This window comes from Hyperoodon ampullatus (genome assembly GCF_949752795.1).
Source record: "Hyperoodon ampullatus genome assembly, chromosome: 6".
NCBI classification, from domain to species: Eukaryota; Metazoa; Chordata; class Mammalia; order Artiodactyla; family Ziphiidae; genus Hyperoodon; species Hyperoodon ampullatus.
The window spans coordinates 118,449,302-118,466,799 of NC_136919.1; the positions used below are offsets into that span (position 1 = coordinate 118,449,302).

Consider the following 17,498-nt stretch of genomic DNA (forward strand, 5'->3'; position numbering starts at 1 on the left):
GAGAAATGCAGGACAGAATGAGAAGGCCTAATAGGAATATAATTAGAGTCCCAGGAGGGAGTTCCAGGAGGAGGGAATTGAGAAAATGTAGGAGAGACAATATTGCAAGAGATAATATAATGGCTGCGAATATTCCACAGCTGCTAAACCTGTGCATTCACAGACCAAGGAGGTTCTGTATACCACTAGCAGGATAAATAAAAAGAAATCCACACTTCCGTGAAACTGTAGAACACCAAAGACAGGAATCTTGAACACAGTCTCAAAAAAGGACAGATCATCTAAAAAAGACCAACAGGTAGAATGACAGCAGAGTCCTTCACAATAACAGTGAAAGCCAGAAGACAATATATTATCTTTTAAATGTTGAGAGAAAAAAACTTTTCAGGGACTTCCCTGGTGGCTCAGTGGATAAGACCCCACGCTCCCAATGCAGGGGGACTGGGTTCGATCCCTGGTCAGGGAACTAGATCCCACATGCATGCCGCAACTAAGAGTTCGCATGCCACAACTAAGGAACCTGCCTGCCGCAACTAAGACCTGGTGCAACCAAATAAATATTTAAACAAAAACAAACTTTTCAACCAGAATTTTGTACCTTGTAAAACTGTTGTGGTAGACCTGGGGATGCATTGCCAGATGCCCTTTAAAGAAAGGCATGCTGCTCAGCTGCAGGGAGTGGGGTCAGCAGACACCCTTCAGGTGCAGAGAGCTGCTTTATCTGAGGACCGGCCTTATCTGGGGTGGCCTGCAACCAGCGATTGTTAGGTGGGCTAAGAAGGCCTGGCCATTGGCCCAGCATGGGACCCTCTGAAGGTCCTTATTCACTCCACAACTCCCTACCAGTTGGCAAAAGGCTTTTCTGAGAATGCACAGCGGGTCATTTTCTTCTGCCCAATCCTGCTTCCACTCTTTCCTTCACAGATACTGTTCCCTAATAAAGATCTTGCACCGCAAACTTCATCTTTGCATGTTCTGGAAAACTCAGATTTGTTCTCAAAAACAAAGATGTAATAAAGCCATTTCCGTATAAACAAAAACTGTGAGTTTACCACCAAAAGACTTGTACTAAAAGAACTTCTAAAGGTTATATTTCAAGAAGAATGAAAATGATCTCATAGATAGTAGGAGATGCAAGAAGGAATGATGAGGAGATAAAGTTGTGAACATATATATACAACTAAACAAATATTGTTTCTATAAAATACCAGTAACAATGTGTAATTTGGAAATACGTCTAAAATCCTGTAGAAAAAAAAATACAGCAAAATGTATATATAGACCAGAATTGCGTTAATGCTATAATCAGCTGCATCAGATTTCAATTGATGATCTAGAACTCCTGACAGATGCCCTCCCCACCCCCCTTTTATTGCTCTTCTCATAGGCCTCTTGTTCTTCATGTTTTTTTAAAATTCTGATTCTGTTTTTTAATTTTTTGAATAGGTGACTTGTAATGTTTGTAATGTTAAAAATATATATTGAAAGCATTATTCCTACTCTTGTTCCTCATATTCTCAATTTTTGCCCCCTCTCCATCTCTACCAGTAACCACCATATATGGTTTCTTGTATGTATTTCCAGAGTTTGTTTTTCCATCAGGTGGTTTTGAGAAGTAAGTCACAGTATACTTAAAAGAGCCCAGGGCTTCCCTGGTGGTGCAGTGGTTGAGAGTCCGCCTGCCGATGCAGGGGTCACGGGTTTGTGCCCCGGTCTGGGAAGATCCCACATGCCACGGAGTGGCTGGGCCCGTGAGCCATGGCCGCTGGGCCTGCGCGTCCAGAGCCTGTGCTCCGCAACGGGAGAGGTCACGGCAGTGAGAGGCCCACGTACCGCAAAAAAAAAATAAATAAATAAAATTAGAAAGTTTGGTTGTGCCTGTACTTCCTAAGATGCAAATTGTTTTATTATTTCAAGTATTGTAGAATGTGAGATTAGTTGTTTCTTTTTTTGATTGAGGTATAATTGACATATAACATTAGTTGCAGGTATACAACATGATTCAATATTTGTATATATTGCAAAGTGATCACCACAGTAAATCTAGTTAACATCCATCACCATACATAGTTTAAAAATTTTTTTCCTTGTGATGAGAACTTTTTTTTTTTTTTTTTTTTTTTTTTTGCGGTATGTGGGCCTCTCACTGTTGTGGCCTCTCCCGTTGCGGAGCACAGGCTCCGGACACGCAGGCTCAATGGCCATGGCTCATGGGCCAAGCCGCTCCGCGGCATGTGGGATCCTCCCAGACCGGGGCACGAACCCGTGTCCCCTGCATCGGCAGGCGGACTCTCAACCACTGCGCCACCAGGGAAGCCCAGAAATGCAATATAGTATTATTAACTACAGACACCAAGCTGTACATTAAATTCCCATGACTTATTTATTTTATAACTAGAAATTTGTACCTTTTGACCACCTTCACCCATTTCATCCATCACCCACCCTTTGCCTCTGACAACCACCAATCTGTTCTAAGTTTGGTGGGGTTTTTTTGGGGGGAGGGGTTAAGATTCCACATGTAAATGAGATTATAAGGTATTTGTTTTTCTGTGTCTGACTTAATTTCCCTTAGCATAAGCCCTCAAGGTCCATCCATGTTGTCACAAATGGCAAAATGTCATCTTTTTTTATGGCTGAATAGTATTCCATTGTATATGTATACCACATATTCTTTATCTATTCAACCATCAGTGGGCACTTAGCTTGTTTCCATGGCTTGGCTGTTGCAGCTAATGCTGCAGTGAACATGAGGTGCATATATCTTTTCAAGTTAGTGTTTTTGTTTTCTTCGAATAAATTCCCAGAAGTGGAATTGCTGGATCATATGGTGGTTCTGTTTTTTATTATTTGAGGAATCTCCATACTCTTTTCCATAGTTACTGCTCCACTCTTTACTCCCACCAACAGTGCACAAGGGTTCCCTTTTCTCCACATCCAACGCTTGTTATTGCTTGTCTTTTTGATAATAGCCATTCTGACAGTTGTGAGGTGATGTTGTGGTTTTGATTTGCATTTCCCTGATGATTAGAGATGTTGAGCATCTTTTCAAGTTCCTGTTGGCCATCTGTATGTCTTCTTTGGAAAAATGTCTCTTCAGAGCTTCTGCCCATTTTTTAGTTGGATTGTTTGGGGTTTTTTATTGAACTGTTTGAGTTCTTTATATATTTTGGATAGTAACCCCTTAATAGATGTAAGATTTGCAAATATTTTCTCCCATTCAGGAGGTTGCCTTTTCATTTTATTGGTGGTTTCCTTTGCTGTGCAGAAGCTTTTTAGTCTGATGTAATCCCACTTGTTGATTTTTGCTTTTGTTACCTTTGTTTTTCGTGTCAGATCCAAAAAATCATTACTGAGACTGATGTCAAGGAGCTTGCCACCTATGTTTTCTTCTGGGAGTTTTATGGTTTCAGCTCTTACGTTCAAGTCTTTAATCCATTTTGAGTTTATTTTTGTGTATGGTGTAAGATAGTGGTCCAGTTTCATTATTTTGCATGTGGTTGTCCAGTTTTCCCAACACCATTTATTAAAGAGACTGTTGTTCCCCATTGTGTATTCTTGACTCCTTTATCAGAAATTAATTGACCATATATGCACTGGTTCATTTTTGGAGTCTATTCTGTTCCATTGATCTATGTGTCTGTTTGTGCCAGTACCATATTGTTTGATTGGTGTAGCTTGTAATATAGTTTGAAATCAGACAGCATGAATGATGCCTCCAGCTTTGTTCTTCTTTCTCAGGACTACTTTCGCTATTTGGGCCTTTCGTGGTCCCATACACATTTTAGGATTTGTTCTATTTCTGTAAAAAATGCCATTGGAATTTTGATAGGATTGCTCTGAATCTGTAGATTGCTTTGGGCAATATGGATATTTTAACAGTAATAATTTTTCCAATCTATAAGAATGGAATATCTTCCCATTTATTTGTCTTCAAATTTTTTTCTTTAATATCTTATTTTCTTGTTGTAAATCATGAGATTACAGGACAATTTTGTGGAGTTTCAAAGAACTCATTTCTGAACATGGTCTATCCTCTAAATAGTTTTCCCGGGCTGAGGAAGTTGATCTTTTTTTTTTTTTTTTGCGGAACGCGGGCCTCTCACTGTTGTGGCCTCTCCCGTTGCGGAGCACAGGCTCCGGACGTGCAGGCTCAGCGGCCATGGCTCACGGGCCTAGCCTCTCCGTGGCATGTGGGATCTTCCCAGACCGGGGCACGAACCCGTGTCCCCTGCATCGTCAGGCGGACTCTCAACCACTGTGCCACCAGGGAAGCCCGGAAGTTGATCTTTTGTTGTAATGCTTAGGAAAGTCTAAGCCGTGTTTTCTGTTTCATTATTCTATACTTAATAACAAACTAATTTAAAAAATTTTTAGTTGTTATTCTTCAGTTCATATATAGAAGAGAGAATAGAACTTTTCAATATGATTTACCTTTGATTTGGTTTGAGAAAAAACAATAGTTTATTACTTTAATCCAAAATAAAAGGTTATGCTTTTCACAGATGAATGAGCATCATTATCCTGTGAATTCTGATTAAGAGTTTTCTGTGTGCATCAAGATTAAGCATAAATTCTACAGTTTTAAATTATTTGTTTCCCAGTTATTGCATCCATTATTGTAAAGTATATGTGTGCAGAATAATGTTCCATTTTCCAGCTATTTCTAGTTCTTAAGCTTAAAGTGACATAAGAGTAATGATCATTTTTTCCCACAGTATAATTAGGATGAAAGTTCAAGATGTTGTCCTTTGCTTAATGAAATGTAACTTCTGAAGAAGTAGAATTTTCTGTTTCATAATGTCATCAAAGCAAAGGAATAGAATTAAGATAACTATTATTTCTATGTTCATTTTAAGTTCTTGAGTGAATTTTGGCTTTAAGCCTTTTCTTACCTAATTTGTGAGTTTTCCATGAGGTTAATTAAATAATAGGCACAATATATCCAGATGTCATGATAAATCTTTGAGATGTTAATATTCTATGGTTATTCTTTTGAGTATATATGCTCTGTACCAATTCCTTTCTAATCAGACACGCTCTCTTTTATTTTCTGTCCGTTTACTGAAGCCATTTTCTCATCTTCTTCCCTGACTAGTTTGTCACTTGGAAAGTTGTGTGTCCCTTAAATATTGGGATAAAAATTTGTTCTTTAATCATTAAATTTTATTTTTTATTTATCTAAAAGTTGACGTCACCCAGAGTTTCACAGCAGTCATTGGTAAAGTTAATTAGGATCTAAATTGTTTACCTTTCCTCATTGCCATTAGCCATTCTTGAATTTAGAAGAAAGCATTCTTTTAAGGTAGTCTTTGTGTTTGGAAAAGAAAATGAGATTATTTGCGAAATATTTGAAATGTGGAGTTTGTTTTATCATTTCCTCTATTGATTGAAGGAAAGCTTGGGAATTGAAATACCAGCTTACTATACATATTTTTCACAGAGTTACAAATAAATCAGTGGGCCAAGAATGGCAGAAGATAAACTTAGAAGTAAAAGGAAGATAGATTGATAGATAAAGATCTAGTTAAGGGGGCTTCCCTGGTGGCGTAGTGGTTGAGAGTCTGCCTGCTGATGCAGGGGACACGGGTTCGTGCCCCAGTCCGGGAAGATCCCACATGCCGCAGAGCGGCTGGGCCAGTGAGCCATGGCTGCTGAGCCTGCGCGTCTGGAGCCTGTGCTCCGCAACGGGAGAGGCCACAACAGTGAGAGGCCCACGTACCGCAAAAAAAAAAAAAAAAGATCTAGTTAAAGGGGTGAATTACTAATTAGTTCTCTACCCTACCTAGTGCCGCTTTAATTTCAAAATTATTGCCTCTCTGAAAGGAACAAAGTATTTTGAAATTATAGGAGCCTTGACTTCCTTTTTGTCCTTTATTTTTAAAAGGTATTATAACTTTCTGACATACAGGTATTTATATGTATTTTTGTATGTCATATACATGTATATTATAAAGAATAATACGTTGAACAACAATAGATTTATCACTCATTTAATAAATAAAACAATAACAAAACACCAGGTCCCCTTCCCTGATTGAATCTCTCTTCTAATCTATCATTATCCAGGATTCGGTGTTATTGTGTATTTACTTATATATTTACTCATTTATATATTTACCTAAGCAATATATTAGTTGAAGTATTTAAAAACTTTACAGTGTCAAAACTGTATGTATTTTTGCAGCTTGCTTTTATCATTCATTCTTTTTGTGAGATTTATCTATGGTAATATGTACAGCATGTGTTGATTTGCTGTCTTTGCTGTTCAGTATTCTGTTGTATGAATATATCACATTTGTTTATCTATTTTACTCTTAATGGATATTTAGGTTGCACATTGTTTTTACTCTATTATAAATAATACTGCTGTGAATATTGCTCATCCATGTGAGTTTCTCTAGAATGTATAACTAAAAATGGAACTGTTGGATCTTGTGAATCTTCAGCATTATCAGATGTTGCTAAATTGTTTTCTGAAGTCATTGTCCCAATTTAGAACCTCATATGAAAGTACAGTGAGTTCTCATTGTTCTACATCCTCACCATCACATTGATGCCAATTGTCAGACTTTTAAATTTTTGTCAGTCTTATTGGCAATCCTCTTTGCTATTTTAATTTGTATTTCCCTGATTACTAGTGAGATTGAACTTCTTTTCTTATATAACTTACAATAAGTTAAATAACTTATTAGCTACTTAGATTTCCTCTTCTGTGAATTGCTTGTATATACACACATATATTCTGGACTATAATTTCTTAGTCAGTTTTATGCATTACAGATATCTTCTAACTTTGGTTTTTCATTGTTTTAATGGTGTCCTTTGATGTGCAGAAGTTTAAAATTTTAATATATATATTATTTATTCTTTCTTTTTTTTAAAATTGTATCTTATTTAAGAAATCTCTACCCAAAGGTTGTAAATAATATTCTCCTTTGGGACTTCCCTGGTGGCACAGTGGTTCAGAATCCACCTGCCAATGCAGGGGACACAGGTTTGATCCCTGGTCTGGGAAGATCCCACATGCCACAGAGCAACTAGGCCCGTGCACCACATCTACTGAGCCCACGTACTGCAGCTACTGAAGCCCCCACCCCTAGAGCCCGTGCTCCACAACAAGAGAAGCCACTGCAATGAGAAGCCCACGCACGGCAACGAAGAGTAGCCCCCTTTCACTGCAACTAGAGAAAGCCGGCATGCAGCAATGAAGACCCAACACAGCCAAATAAATAAATAAAAATAAATAAATAAAATTTAAAAAATAGATGGTGGGTTAGCTTACCTTGTTAAAAAAAATTCTCCTTTGTTTTAACAGTTTTAAAGTTTTGCTTCTTCTCAGATTTGGATTTTTAGTCTATAGAATTTATTTTCAGATCTGGATTGAGGAGGCAATATCATTTTTAAAATATGTAGATGTCTAGTTAGCATTATTTATTGACTAGTCCATCCTTTCTCCACTGATCTGTAATGCTGCCTCTGTCAGACAGTATCAAGTTTCCATCTGTGAAACTTATTTTGCTGTTCCATGGTCTGTTTTCTATCCTTGTCTTGATCTTCTGTCATTGTCTTAATTACTGTAGGTCTTAATTCTGATAGGTCTTTATATCTGATAAGATGAGTATGTGCGTTTTCAAAGCAGAATAACAGTAAAGGCAGATAAAGCCTATGTAGTGTAATAAGGGCACAAAATTTGGAATCCAAAGACCTCCATTCCAGAACTGTTGTCACTTATCAACATGACAGACGCTGCATGAGCCCGATCAATAGTTTATGTGGGCTTTAGATGACCACAGCCTCAATATAAGACAGCATTTTGTAATGAAAATTTTTTTTAATGAAAACAAATCTAATACAATATGTGTCTCCATTAGTAAAGGATAGATTCCACTTGATAGGGAAAGAAGCCAGGGACTTTGCCGATCTGATTCAAAGCCAGAGTCTCAGAAACAATAATTGGGGCACCACAGTAACCGTAAATATTCCCTTGGTGGTTTTCTTCTTCTGCAAGGCTTTTTTTTAAATTAAAAAGTATTTAAGCGCCAGGGTCTTTGGTGGATTATGGATCTAAACTGGGAAAACAAAATACAGGAAAATATTTTCCATGTTGTGATCAAATAAAGTCATATTGCAAAATCCTGTTGATTAAAATTAGAGTGGTGTTAGTGAAGATCCGTTGTTCAGAAGATAGTGAATATAGGCTGTTCACAGCTAGCCCGGCTGTTGTAGAAAAAGGGCAGTGATCAAGTATAGGGCTTACCGTGGATGCTGATTGTCTCCTTTCTCTACCTGGGATTCTCCTTCATTTCCCAGTAAATAGAGCAAAAAAATAGATCAGATGAATTTTTTCAGTTGTTAAGGTGGTACTTTTTTAAGTTAATTTTTATTTTATATTGGAGTATAGTTGATTTATAATGTTGTGTTAGTTTCAGGTGTACAGCAAAGTGATTCAGTTATGCATATACATATACCCATTCTTTTTCAGATTCTTTTCCCATATAGGTTATCACAGAATATTGAGTAGAGTTCCCTGTGCTATACAGTAGGTCCTTGTTGATTATTTTTTATATAGTAGCATGTATATGTTAATCCCAAGCTCCCAATTTATCCCTCTTTCCCACCTTTTCCCTTTGGTAACCATGTTTATTTTCAAAGTCTATGAGTCTGTTTTTGTTTTGTAAATAAGTTCATTTGTATCATATTTTTAGATTCCACATATAAGTGATATCATGTGATACTTGTCTTTCTCTGACTTACTTCAGTTAGTATAATAATCTCTAGGTTCATCCATGTTGCTGCAAATGGCATTATTTTGCTCTTTTTTATGGCTGAGTAATATTCCATTGTATATATGTACCACTTCTTTATCCATTCCTCTGTCGATGGACATTTAGGTTGCTTCCAGGTCTTGGCTATTTTAAACAGTGCTGCAATGAACTTTAGGGTGCATGTATCTTTTTGAATTTTGATTTTCCCCAGATATATGCTCAGGAGTGGGATTGCTGGATCATATGGTAGTTCTATTTTTAGTTTTTTAAGGAACTTCCATATTGTTCTCCATAGTGGCTGTACCAATTTACATTCCCACCAAGAGTGTAGGAGGGTTCCCTTTTCTCCACACCCTCTCCAGCATTTGTTGTCTGTAGACTTTTTGATGATGGCCATTCTCACTGGTGTGAGGTGATACCTCATTGTAGTTTTGATTTGCATTTCTATAATAATTAGTGATGTTGAGCATCTTTTCATGTGCAAGGTGGTATATTTTAACATCAATAGGAATATAGTATTTTCAAAGGACAGTTACAAAAGAATACTTTGAAGTTTTTCATTTGTCCGTATTAATTATACAAGGAACTAAGATATTTAGTGGATTCCGCCCCCCCCCAAAAAAAAAGGTCTATAGGCATTCAGTTCATTATAGGGATATTTTAAAATAAAAACTGAATGTTGTATTCCTTTTCCTTTATTTAAATATTTTTCTTTAGTGGGTTTTGCCTTTCTAGCTAGTACATGTTCTGTTTTACATACTTACTGCCTGCATTTTTGTGTGTTCCTTGTGTGACTTACAACCAGATAATAATGCATTCTCCTTCCTCTTTCTTTTTCCTCATTTATAAGGCAAAACTCCTCTCCTTATAGCAATAACTTGCCTTCTTCCCCAGTATCTTGGCCTTCTGTCTCCAACACTCTTTACCAATAGCACATTCACAAAATAAGTGTTGCTTGAGTTGCTTTCTCACTGTATCCTTATCATGGCAGGTACTGACTTGTCTTCCCTAGGAGTTTGGCTTTAACCAGAACCTTATAATACAAAATGTTCCATGCTGCAACCCTCTGTCCTCCAATTCTCCTCTGTACTGTCTTGCCTAATTGACCATTTTGGTTGTTGCTGTTATTACTGATTTTGTTTTTAGCACTCCTTCCCTGTAATTCAAGCATTGCTGTTATGTGGACAGTATTTCTAATTTATGTAAGACAATACAATGCAGTTTAAAAGCACTGTAGAAGTTACAACATGCGATTTTCCCCTAGCTTCTCTTTTTCTGCCCTCCTCCTTTTCTGGGTAAACTCATCCAGTGCCATATTTTAGATTATGTAGCTCAACTTTGTTTCTGAGCTCCAGACATATATCTATTTATATGACATTTCCAACTTAACATGTCTAAAATAGAATTCTTAATTTTTCTCCTTAAACCTGCTTCCTGCATCCTATCCCCAGTTCTTTCCATTCAGTAAATGGTATTATCATTCACGAGTTGCTCAGACTCATATTTGGAGCCATCTTTGAGCCTCCCTTTCTCACATACCTTATCACACTCAATCCATCAATTTATCACCACCTCCACTTCTACCTTAGTCCAAGCTATCTGATACTTCCACAGTGGCCTTCCAATTCATCTTCTTGCTTCTGTTCTTGTTCCTTTACAATTTTTTTCCAACACAGTAGCCAGGGCGATCTTTTAAAAACAAATGAGATTTTGTTGCACCTTCAAACAAAACTCTCCAATGTTGGGCTTCCTATTACTCTTAGAATAAAAACCAAAATTCTTAATGTTGCCTGCAGGGCCATATGTAATTTGGCCCCTTCCTACTTCCTTGACTTATTTTCTACTGTTCTCCTCCTTGCATCCTCAGCTCTAGTCACGCTGGTTTCCATGTTATTGTTCTTCAGAGACAACAAATTTGTTCTCTCAGGATTATTGTTATTGCTGTTCCTTCTTGAAATACTCTTACTGCACAATATAGTTCAAATCCCTGCTTAATTGTGAAGTCCTTGGAGAAGCCTTTCTAACCACTTTGATACATGCCGCATCTACCATACTGCATCCCAAATGCTATTCCCTACCCTGCTTTAGTTCTGAGTTTATTACTACCTGAAATTAAAAGATTTCTTTATTTCCTTGTTTATTGACAACATTCCATCTTCCCCTGCCCCCATCCCTTCCTAGAATGTAAACTCTAAAGGACAGGGAATTTTCTGACTCATTTATAGTTACATCTCTTTACCAGGACATTGTAGGCACTCAGTATTTAAGTGACTAAATTAATTAGCTTCATGACCTTGAGCAAACAGTTCACTTCCCTAGACTTTGATTCCACGTATATAAAACAAAGGGATTTGACTGTATCTATAAGATCTCTGAAGAGTGTTTTAGACGACAGATGATCAATCATCTGGAATTGAAGGCAACCCCTAAGTCTTTAAGTTCAGGCCCCCTATTTAATATATAGAGGTCACATTGCTCTGGCCAGTGCTGTTTTCACATCACACAATACCTCTAATTCAACTCTGATTAAATCTCCCTCTATACTTCTTTGATTACAACTTTACTAGCTTTAATTTTTAGATTCTTGACCTTGTTTCTTTTCATTATATTGTTTCTGTAAGCCACATCTTTATATTTACAAATAATTGTTTTTCTTCATGCATTGTTTTATTACTATTCATTGAATATAAGCAGATGTGATTTGAAGAATGCTTCTCAATGGTCACATTCTTCCCCTTACCTCCCTCCACTTTTTTTTTTTTTTAATATATATTTGTTTATTTATTTGGCTGCTCTGGGTCTTTAGTTGGCGGCATGCGGGATCTAGCTCCCCGACCAGGGATTGAACCCTGGCCCCCTGCATTGGGAGCCTGGAGTCTTAACTGCTAGACCACTGGGGAATTCCCCCTCCCTCGACTTTTATAGGAACTTTTTCTTTTTTTGAGAGTCAAAAAATGTTTACAAGCAAAAAATATATATAATCATGTTCACATGTACATCTTAGCTAGTACTGTAGGTTTTTAAATCATGGAAGGAAAATAACTTTTGTAGTAAAATTGGACATAATAAAAACTAGTCTTTAATTCCCCTAGAAAAATTTTCAAGATTAATAGGATGAATGACTTTGCCTATTCCAACCCCTTAATTTTCAGATGGGGAAATTTAAGTGCATAGCGGCATAGGAAACACTAAGGTAAACAAAGATAAATAGTTCCTTCAGCACTTCTCAGAGCCTTTAATATTATATGAATGTACATGTGAATCTCCAAGAGGGGGTTATAATATCCAAATTTTATTTTACCACAGACTACCTTATTATGGATTACCTTTTAGTATCTTCTGGGACAGTAGTGCTTCATGTAGTACCACATGTTTGAGCATTTATAAGGTGTCAAGCACAGTTCTAAGTACATGTTTTAACCCATTTTACATACTATATGTATTCGTTCTTAACACTATGTGAAAATCTATCTTTAAGAAGCAGTGTGCCAAAGCAGAGAATGCAAGAAATCGCAAGAAGGTGTGTGTGTGTGTGTGTCAATGCAGAATATAAGTCCTGTGCGTTGATTCATTTACAGTTAATTCATCATGTTTTCTATCTAGTTGATCATTGATCTGTTTATGTAGCTTAGTTTAAATATTTGTGATATTCACTGTATACTGTGTATTAAATATCAATATAATTTTTTGATAGTTTTAGGGTGATTCATCTGCAGAACATTTATTGATATCTACTAATCCAAATTTACATTGTATCATAAGCTTTTGGCATTCTGTTAATATGATAAAAGTTTTCCTGGTTAAATATGTTTTATAAATGTTGATGATATATATATGGTTTTCTCCACTTGAAAAAATTTCAAAATATCAGGAAAAGTTATTGTAAAAACATGCTCAGAGGAAAAACACACTTCCCCGTCACTATTTACATTTTCCTGTATATTTTTGTATCATTTTGGTAGCTACTGTGTACATATGCACCCCACCCCTTGCCTCCAGCCAGTGAACCACACTTCCTGCCTGCTCTTGTGTGGTCCCTTTCCTTGAATTGGCTGGCCGTGTGACTTGCTTTTGATTAGTAGAATGCAGCACAAGTGATTCTGCATGACCTTGAGACTTAAGTCATAAAAAGACTTCGGCTTTTTCCAGGTCTGTTGGAATGCTTGCTCTGGGAGAAACCAGCCTCTAGTAAGAAGTCAGACTGCTCTTAAACCACAAGATGTATGGACTCCCAATCTAGTCATATATGGAAAGGCTGCATGAAGGGAAGGAGGGACGGAGAGAGATCACTAGCCAGCTCCCACCTTTCCAGCAATGCTAGTTAAGATGCCAGACGTTTGAGTGAAGAAGTCATCTTTATATGTATGTCCAGCTCTGTCTTACATTCAGATGATTCTAGCCCCAGCTGTCATCTGACTGCAGCTACATGTGAGAACCCAAGTGAAAGTCACCCAGCTGAGCCCAGTCAACTCACAGAACTGTTAGAGATAATACATTTTTGTTTTAAGCCATTAAAACCATTTTGGTGTGGTGTCTTACACAGCAATAGATGACCAGGCCAATGCATGGTGGTATGTAACAAAACACACCAAAAAGTCATATTTGATATATGTATAAATAATAAGTTGTGTTATGGATATTATGTATAATCTTAAAATAAAAATGTGATTATATTTGATACAGTAGTCTACACCTAGTAGCATACTAGGGCTGGCTCACAAGAGACAGTTGTGCACATTTCTACATGACTTCACATTCAGTGATATCACTTTGGTAGCTTGAAATAGCCATGGTTGGCGTATTTATACCACAGAAAGTGGCAGATGCTACAAACCAGGGCTTCCCTTCATCTAGAAAGCTACCAATGTGTGCTGGTAAATGTTTAACAAACATTTACCAGCACACCACTGTCTGTTACTTCCTTTTTTCACTTTACATTATCATTTCTGAATGGCTACTTAATTTGGTTATTTGGATGCACCATATTTTATTTAAGTAATCCCCTATTATTAATCTATTATTTCTTTAGGGTATATTTCTTGAAATAGAATTTCTGGATTAAGTGGTGTACACATTTAAATTTTTGATAAGTATTACAAGATTATGTGCCAGAAAGATTATACCAATGTATATTCCCCCTCCCCAACAATGAAGGTATTTCCTCATACGCCACCCAACTCTTATTTTTGTATTTGGAATGATCATACTTAAAAAAAAAATTCTCTTAAAATTTTTAAAAAGATACTATATTATGTGGTTTAAAACCCCAAAGTTACAGAAATATATGGGAAAAGGTCTCCCCTCTGCTTATACCTGTATCTCCCAGTTTCCCAGTACCCTTTTCAAGGGTAACTTGAATGTTACAGGGAATTTGTGTATCATTTCAGAGATGTTTATGTATATAAAAGCAAGTCGAATCTTTTTCTTATTTATTTATTTATTATACAGCAGGTTCTTATTCTATTTTATACATAGTAGTGTGTATATGTCGATCCCAATCTCCCAATTCATCCCAACACCATCATTGCCACCCCCCCTACCCCCTTTGGTGTCCATACGTTTGTTCTCTACATCTGTGTCTCTGTTTCTCTTTTTTTTTTAACATCTCTATTGGAGTATAATGGCTTTACAATGTTGTGTTAGTTTCTGCTGTACAACAAAGTGAATCAGCTATATGCATACATATATCCCCATATCCCCTCCCTCTTGCGTCTCCCTCCCTCCCACCCTCCCTAGCCCACCCCTCTAGGTGGTCACAAAGCACCGAGCTGATCTCCCTGTGCTATGCGACTGCTTCCCACTAGCTATCTACCTTACGTTTGGTAGTGTATATATGTCAGTGCTACTCTCTCACTTCGTCTCAGGTTACCCTTCCCCCTCCCCGCGTCCTCAAGTCCATTCTCTATGTCTACGTTTTTATTCCTGTCCTGCCCCTGGGTTTGTCAGAACCTTTTTTTTTTTCTAGATTCCATATATATGTGTTAGCATACGGTATTTGTTTTTCTCTTTCTGACTTACTTCACTCTGTATGACAGACTTTAGGTCCGTCCACTTCACTACAAATAGTTCAATTTCATTTCTTTTTATGGCTGAGTAATATTCCATTGTATATATGTGCCACTTCTCCTTTATCCATTCATCTGTCGATGGACACTTAGGTTGCTTCCATGTCCTGGCTATTGTAAATAGTGCTGCAGTGAGCATTGTGGTACATGGCTCTTTTTTTTTTTTTTTTTTCCCATGGCTCTTTTTGAATTATGGTTTTCTCAGGGTATATGCCCAGTAGTGGGATTGCTGGGTCATATGGTAGTTCTATTTTTAGTTTGTTAAGGAACCTCCATACTGTTCTCCATAGTGGCTGTATCAATTTACATTCCCACCAACAGTGCAAGAGGGTTCCCTTTTCTCCACACCCTCTCCAGCATGTATTGTTTGTAGATTTTTTGATAATGGCCATTCTGACCAGTGTGAGGTAATAACCTCATTGTAGTTTTGTTTTGCATTTCTCTAATGATTAGTGATGTTGAGCATCCTTTCATGTGTTTGTTGGCAATCTGTATATCTTCTTTGGAGAAATGTTTATTTAGGTCTTCTGCCCATTTTTGGATTGGGTTGTTTGGTTTTTTGATATTGAGCTGCATGAGCTGCTTGTATATTTTGGAGATTAATCCTTTGTCAGTTGCTTCATTTGCAAATATTTTCTCCCATTCTGAGGATTGTCTTTTCATCTTGTTTATGGTTTCCTTTGCTGTGCAAAAGCTTTTAAGTTTTATTAAGTCCCATTTGTTTATTTTTTTTCTGATTTCTCTAGGAGGTGAGTCAAAAGGGATCTTGCTGTGATTTATGTCATAGAGTGTTCTGCTTATGTTTTCCTCTAAGAGTTTTATAGTGTCTGACCTTACATTTAGGTCTTTAATCCATTTTGAGTTTATTTTTGTATATGGTGTTAGGGAGTGTTCTAGTTTCATTCTTTTACATGTAGCTGTCCAGCTTTCCCAGCACCACTTATTGAAGAGGCTGTCTTTTCTCCATTGTATATTCTTGCCTCCTTTATCAAAGATAAGGTGACCATATGTGCGTGGGTTTATCTCTGGGCTTTCTATCCTGTTCCATTGATCTATATTTCTGTTTTTGAAAAGCAAGTATATTCTTTGTCTCCCTCTTTTTTACTCAGTAGTAACTACTTTACACACTTCATCTTGCTTTTGTCATTTAACAATATATGTTAGAGATCAATACCTAAAGAGAAAAGGCCTCCTTAGTGTTTTTTATGACCTCATAATATGCCACTGACTGAATAAACCACATTGTTTCTAATATTTTAGTATTGCAAACAATCTGTGTATTTATGAACAGATTTACATATATGTGATATAGTTGTATCATAAATTTTTAAAAGGATTGCTTTATCAATGATTGTAATATTTTATTGAGATATAATTGACATGTATTAGTTTCATAAGAGGTATAATTTTGATAAACATTACTAAATTGTTTTTTATAGAGGTTGTATGAATTTCTGTTACCATCTCCAATATATGAGACTACAGCTGAACCTTGAACAATGCAAGGGTTAGGGATGCTGACCCCCCATGTAGTGGAAAATCTCTGTATAACTTTTTAGTACTGTAGTATATATTTATTGAAAAAAATCTGTGTATAAGTGGTCTGTGCAGTTCAAACCCATGTTGTTCAAGGGCCGACTGTATATTTTACCACACATTTGCTAATAAAATGGCCTATGAGACTTCTGGATCTTACCTGTCTGATAGGCTAAAAAATAGAATTAGCATGTAATTTTAATTTTTTTAAACTATGAGTGAGACTGAGCTCTTATATTTAGATTTCATTTTCTGCAAGCTATCGATATCTTTTGCCTATTTTTCTTTAGGTGGTGGACTTATATTTACAGTTGGCCCTCCATATCCATGGGTTCTGCATCCATGGATTCATCCAATCCCAGATGAAAAATATCTGGGAAAAAAAATTCCAGGAAGTTTCAAAAAGCAAAAGTTAAATTTGCCGTGCACCAGCAACTATTTATCAATATTCCTCATATGATCTTTTCTCACATGGTGCACCCCTGGTATCTATGTGTCCAAATTTCCTCTTCTCATAAGGACATCAATCAGATTGGTTTAGGGCTCACCCATATAACCTCATTTAACCTTAGTTACCTCTTTAAAGGCTCTGTCTCTAATAAATCACATTCTGAGGTACTGGGAGTTAGGGTTTCAACATGTGAATTTTAGGAGGACCCGTAACAATGGCAAATGAAGACTTTTCTTTCTTTTACCTACTAACTGATATATATAATATGATCGTATATATGATGTCTGTATTTTACTTTTTACCTAGTGACCTTGCTTATGATATATAATAGTTTTTACTTTATTCTCAGCTTTTCCAGCAATAAAATAATTATTTATAAATAATAATAATAATTTTATCTCCCTCTTTGTAGTTTTTATACCCTTAATTTCTTTTGTTTAATTGCAGTCTGTTAGAACTGTTGAAACAAGGTTAAGAGTGGTGGTGGTGACCTAAATGGGAAGGAAGTCCAAAAAAGGGGATATGTGTATACATATGGCTGACTGACTGCTGTGCAGTAGAAACTAATACAACATTGTAAAGTAACTATGCTCCAACAAACATTTTAAAAAAGAAAAAAAAATAATCTCACCAGAAAAAAATGAAAGAGTGGTGGTGGTAAATACTGTTCTTGTATTC

The 17,498-nt window shown here is 36.6% G+C and overlaps 1 protein-coding gene across 3 annotated transcripts in view; it reads left to right on the forward strand.

Moving 5' to 3' along the window:
• FZD3 (frizzled class receptor 3) overlaps positions 1 to 17,498 on the forward strand; it is a gene marked incomplete at its 5' end in the record, with an annotated part of 87,081 nt that overhangs the window by 36,637 nt on the left and 32,946 nt on the right. The window contains one exon of one of the 3 annotated variants that reach the window (XM_079707091.1): positions 12,250 to 12,288. The exons of the other annotated variants lie outside the window; for them this stretch is intronic. Within the exon in view, the coding sequence (XP_079563217.1) occupies positions 12,250 to 12,288 (39 nt within the window). The remainder of the gene's footprint in view (positions 1 to 12,249; positions 12,289 to 17,498) is intronic. 3 annotated transcript variants of the gene reach the window in all.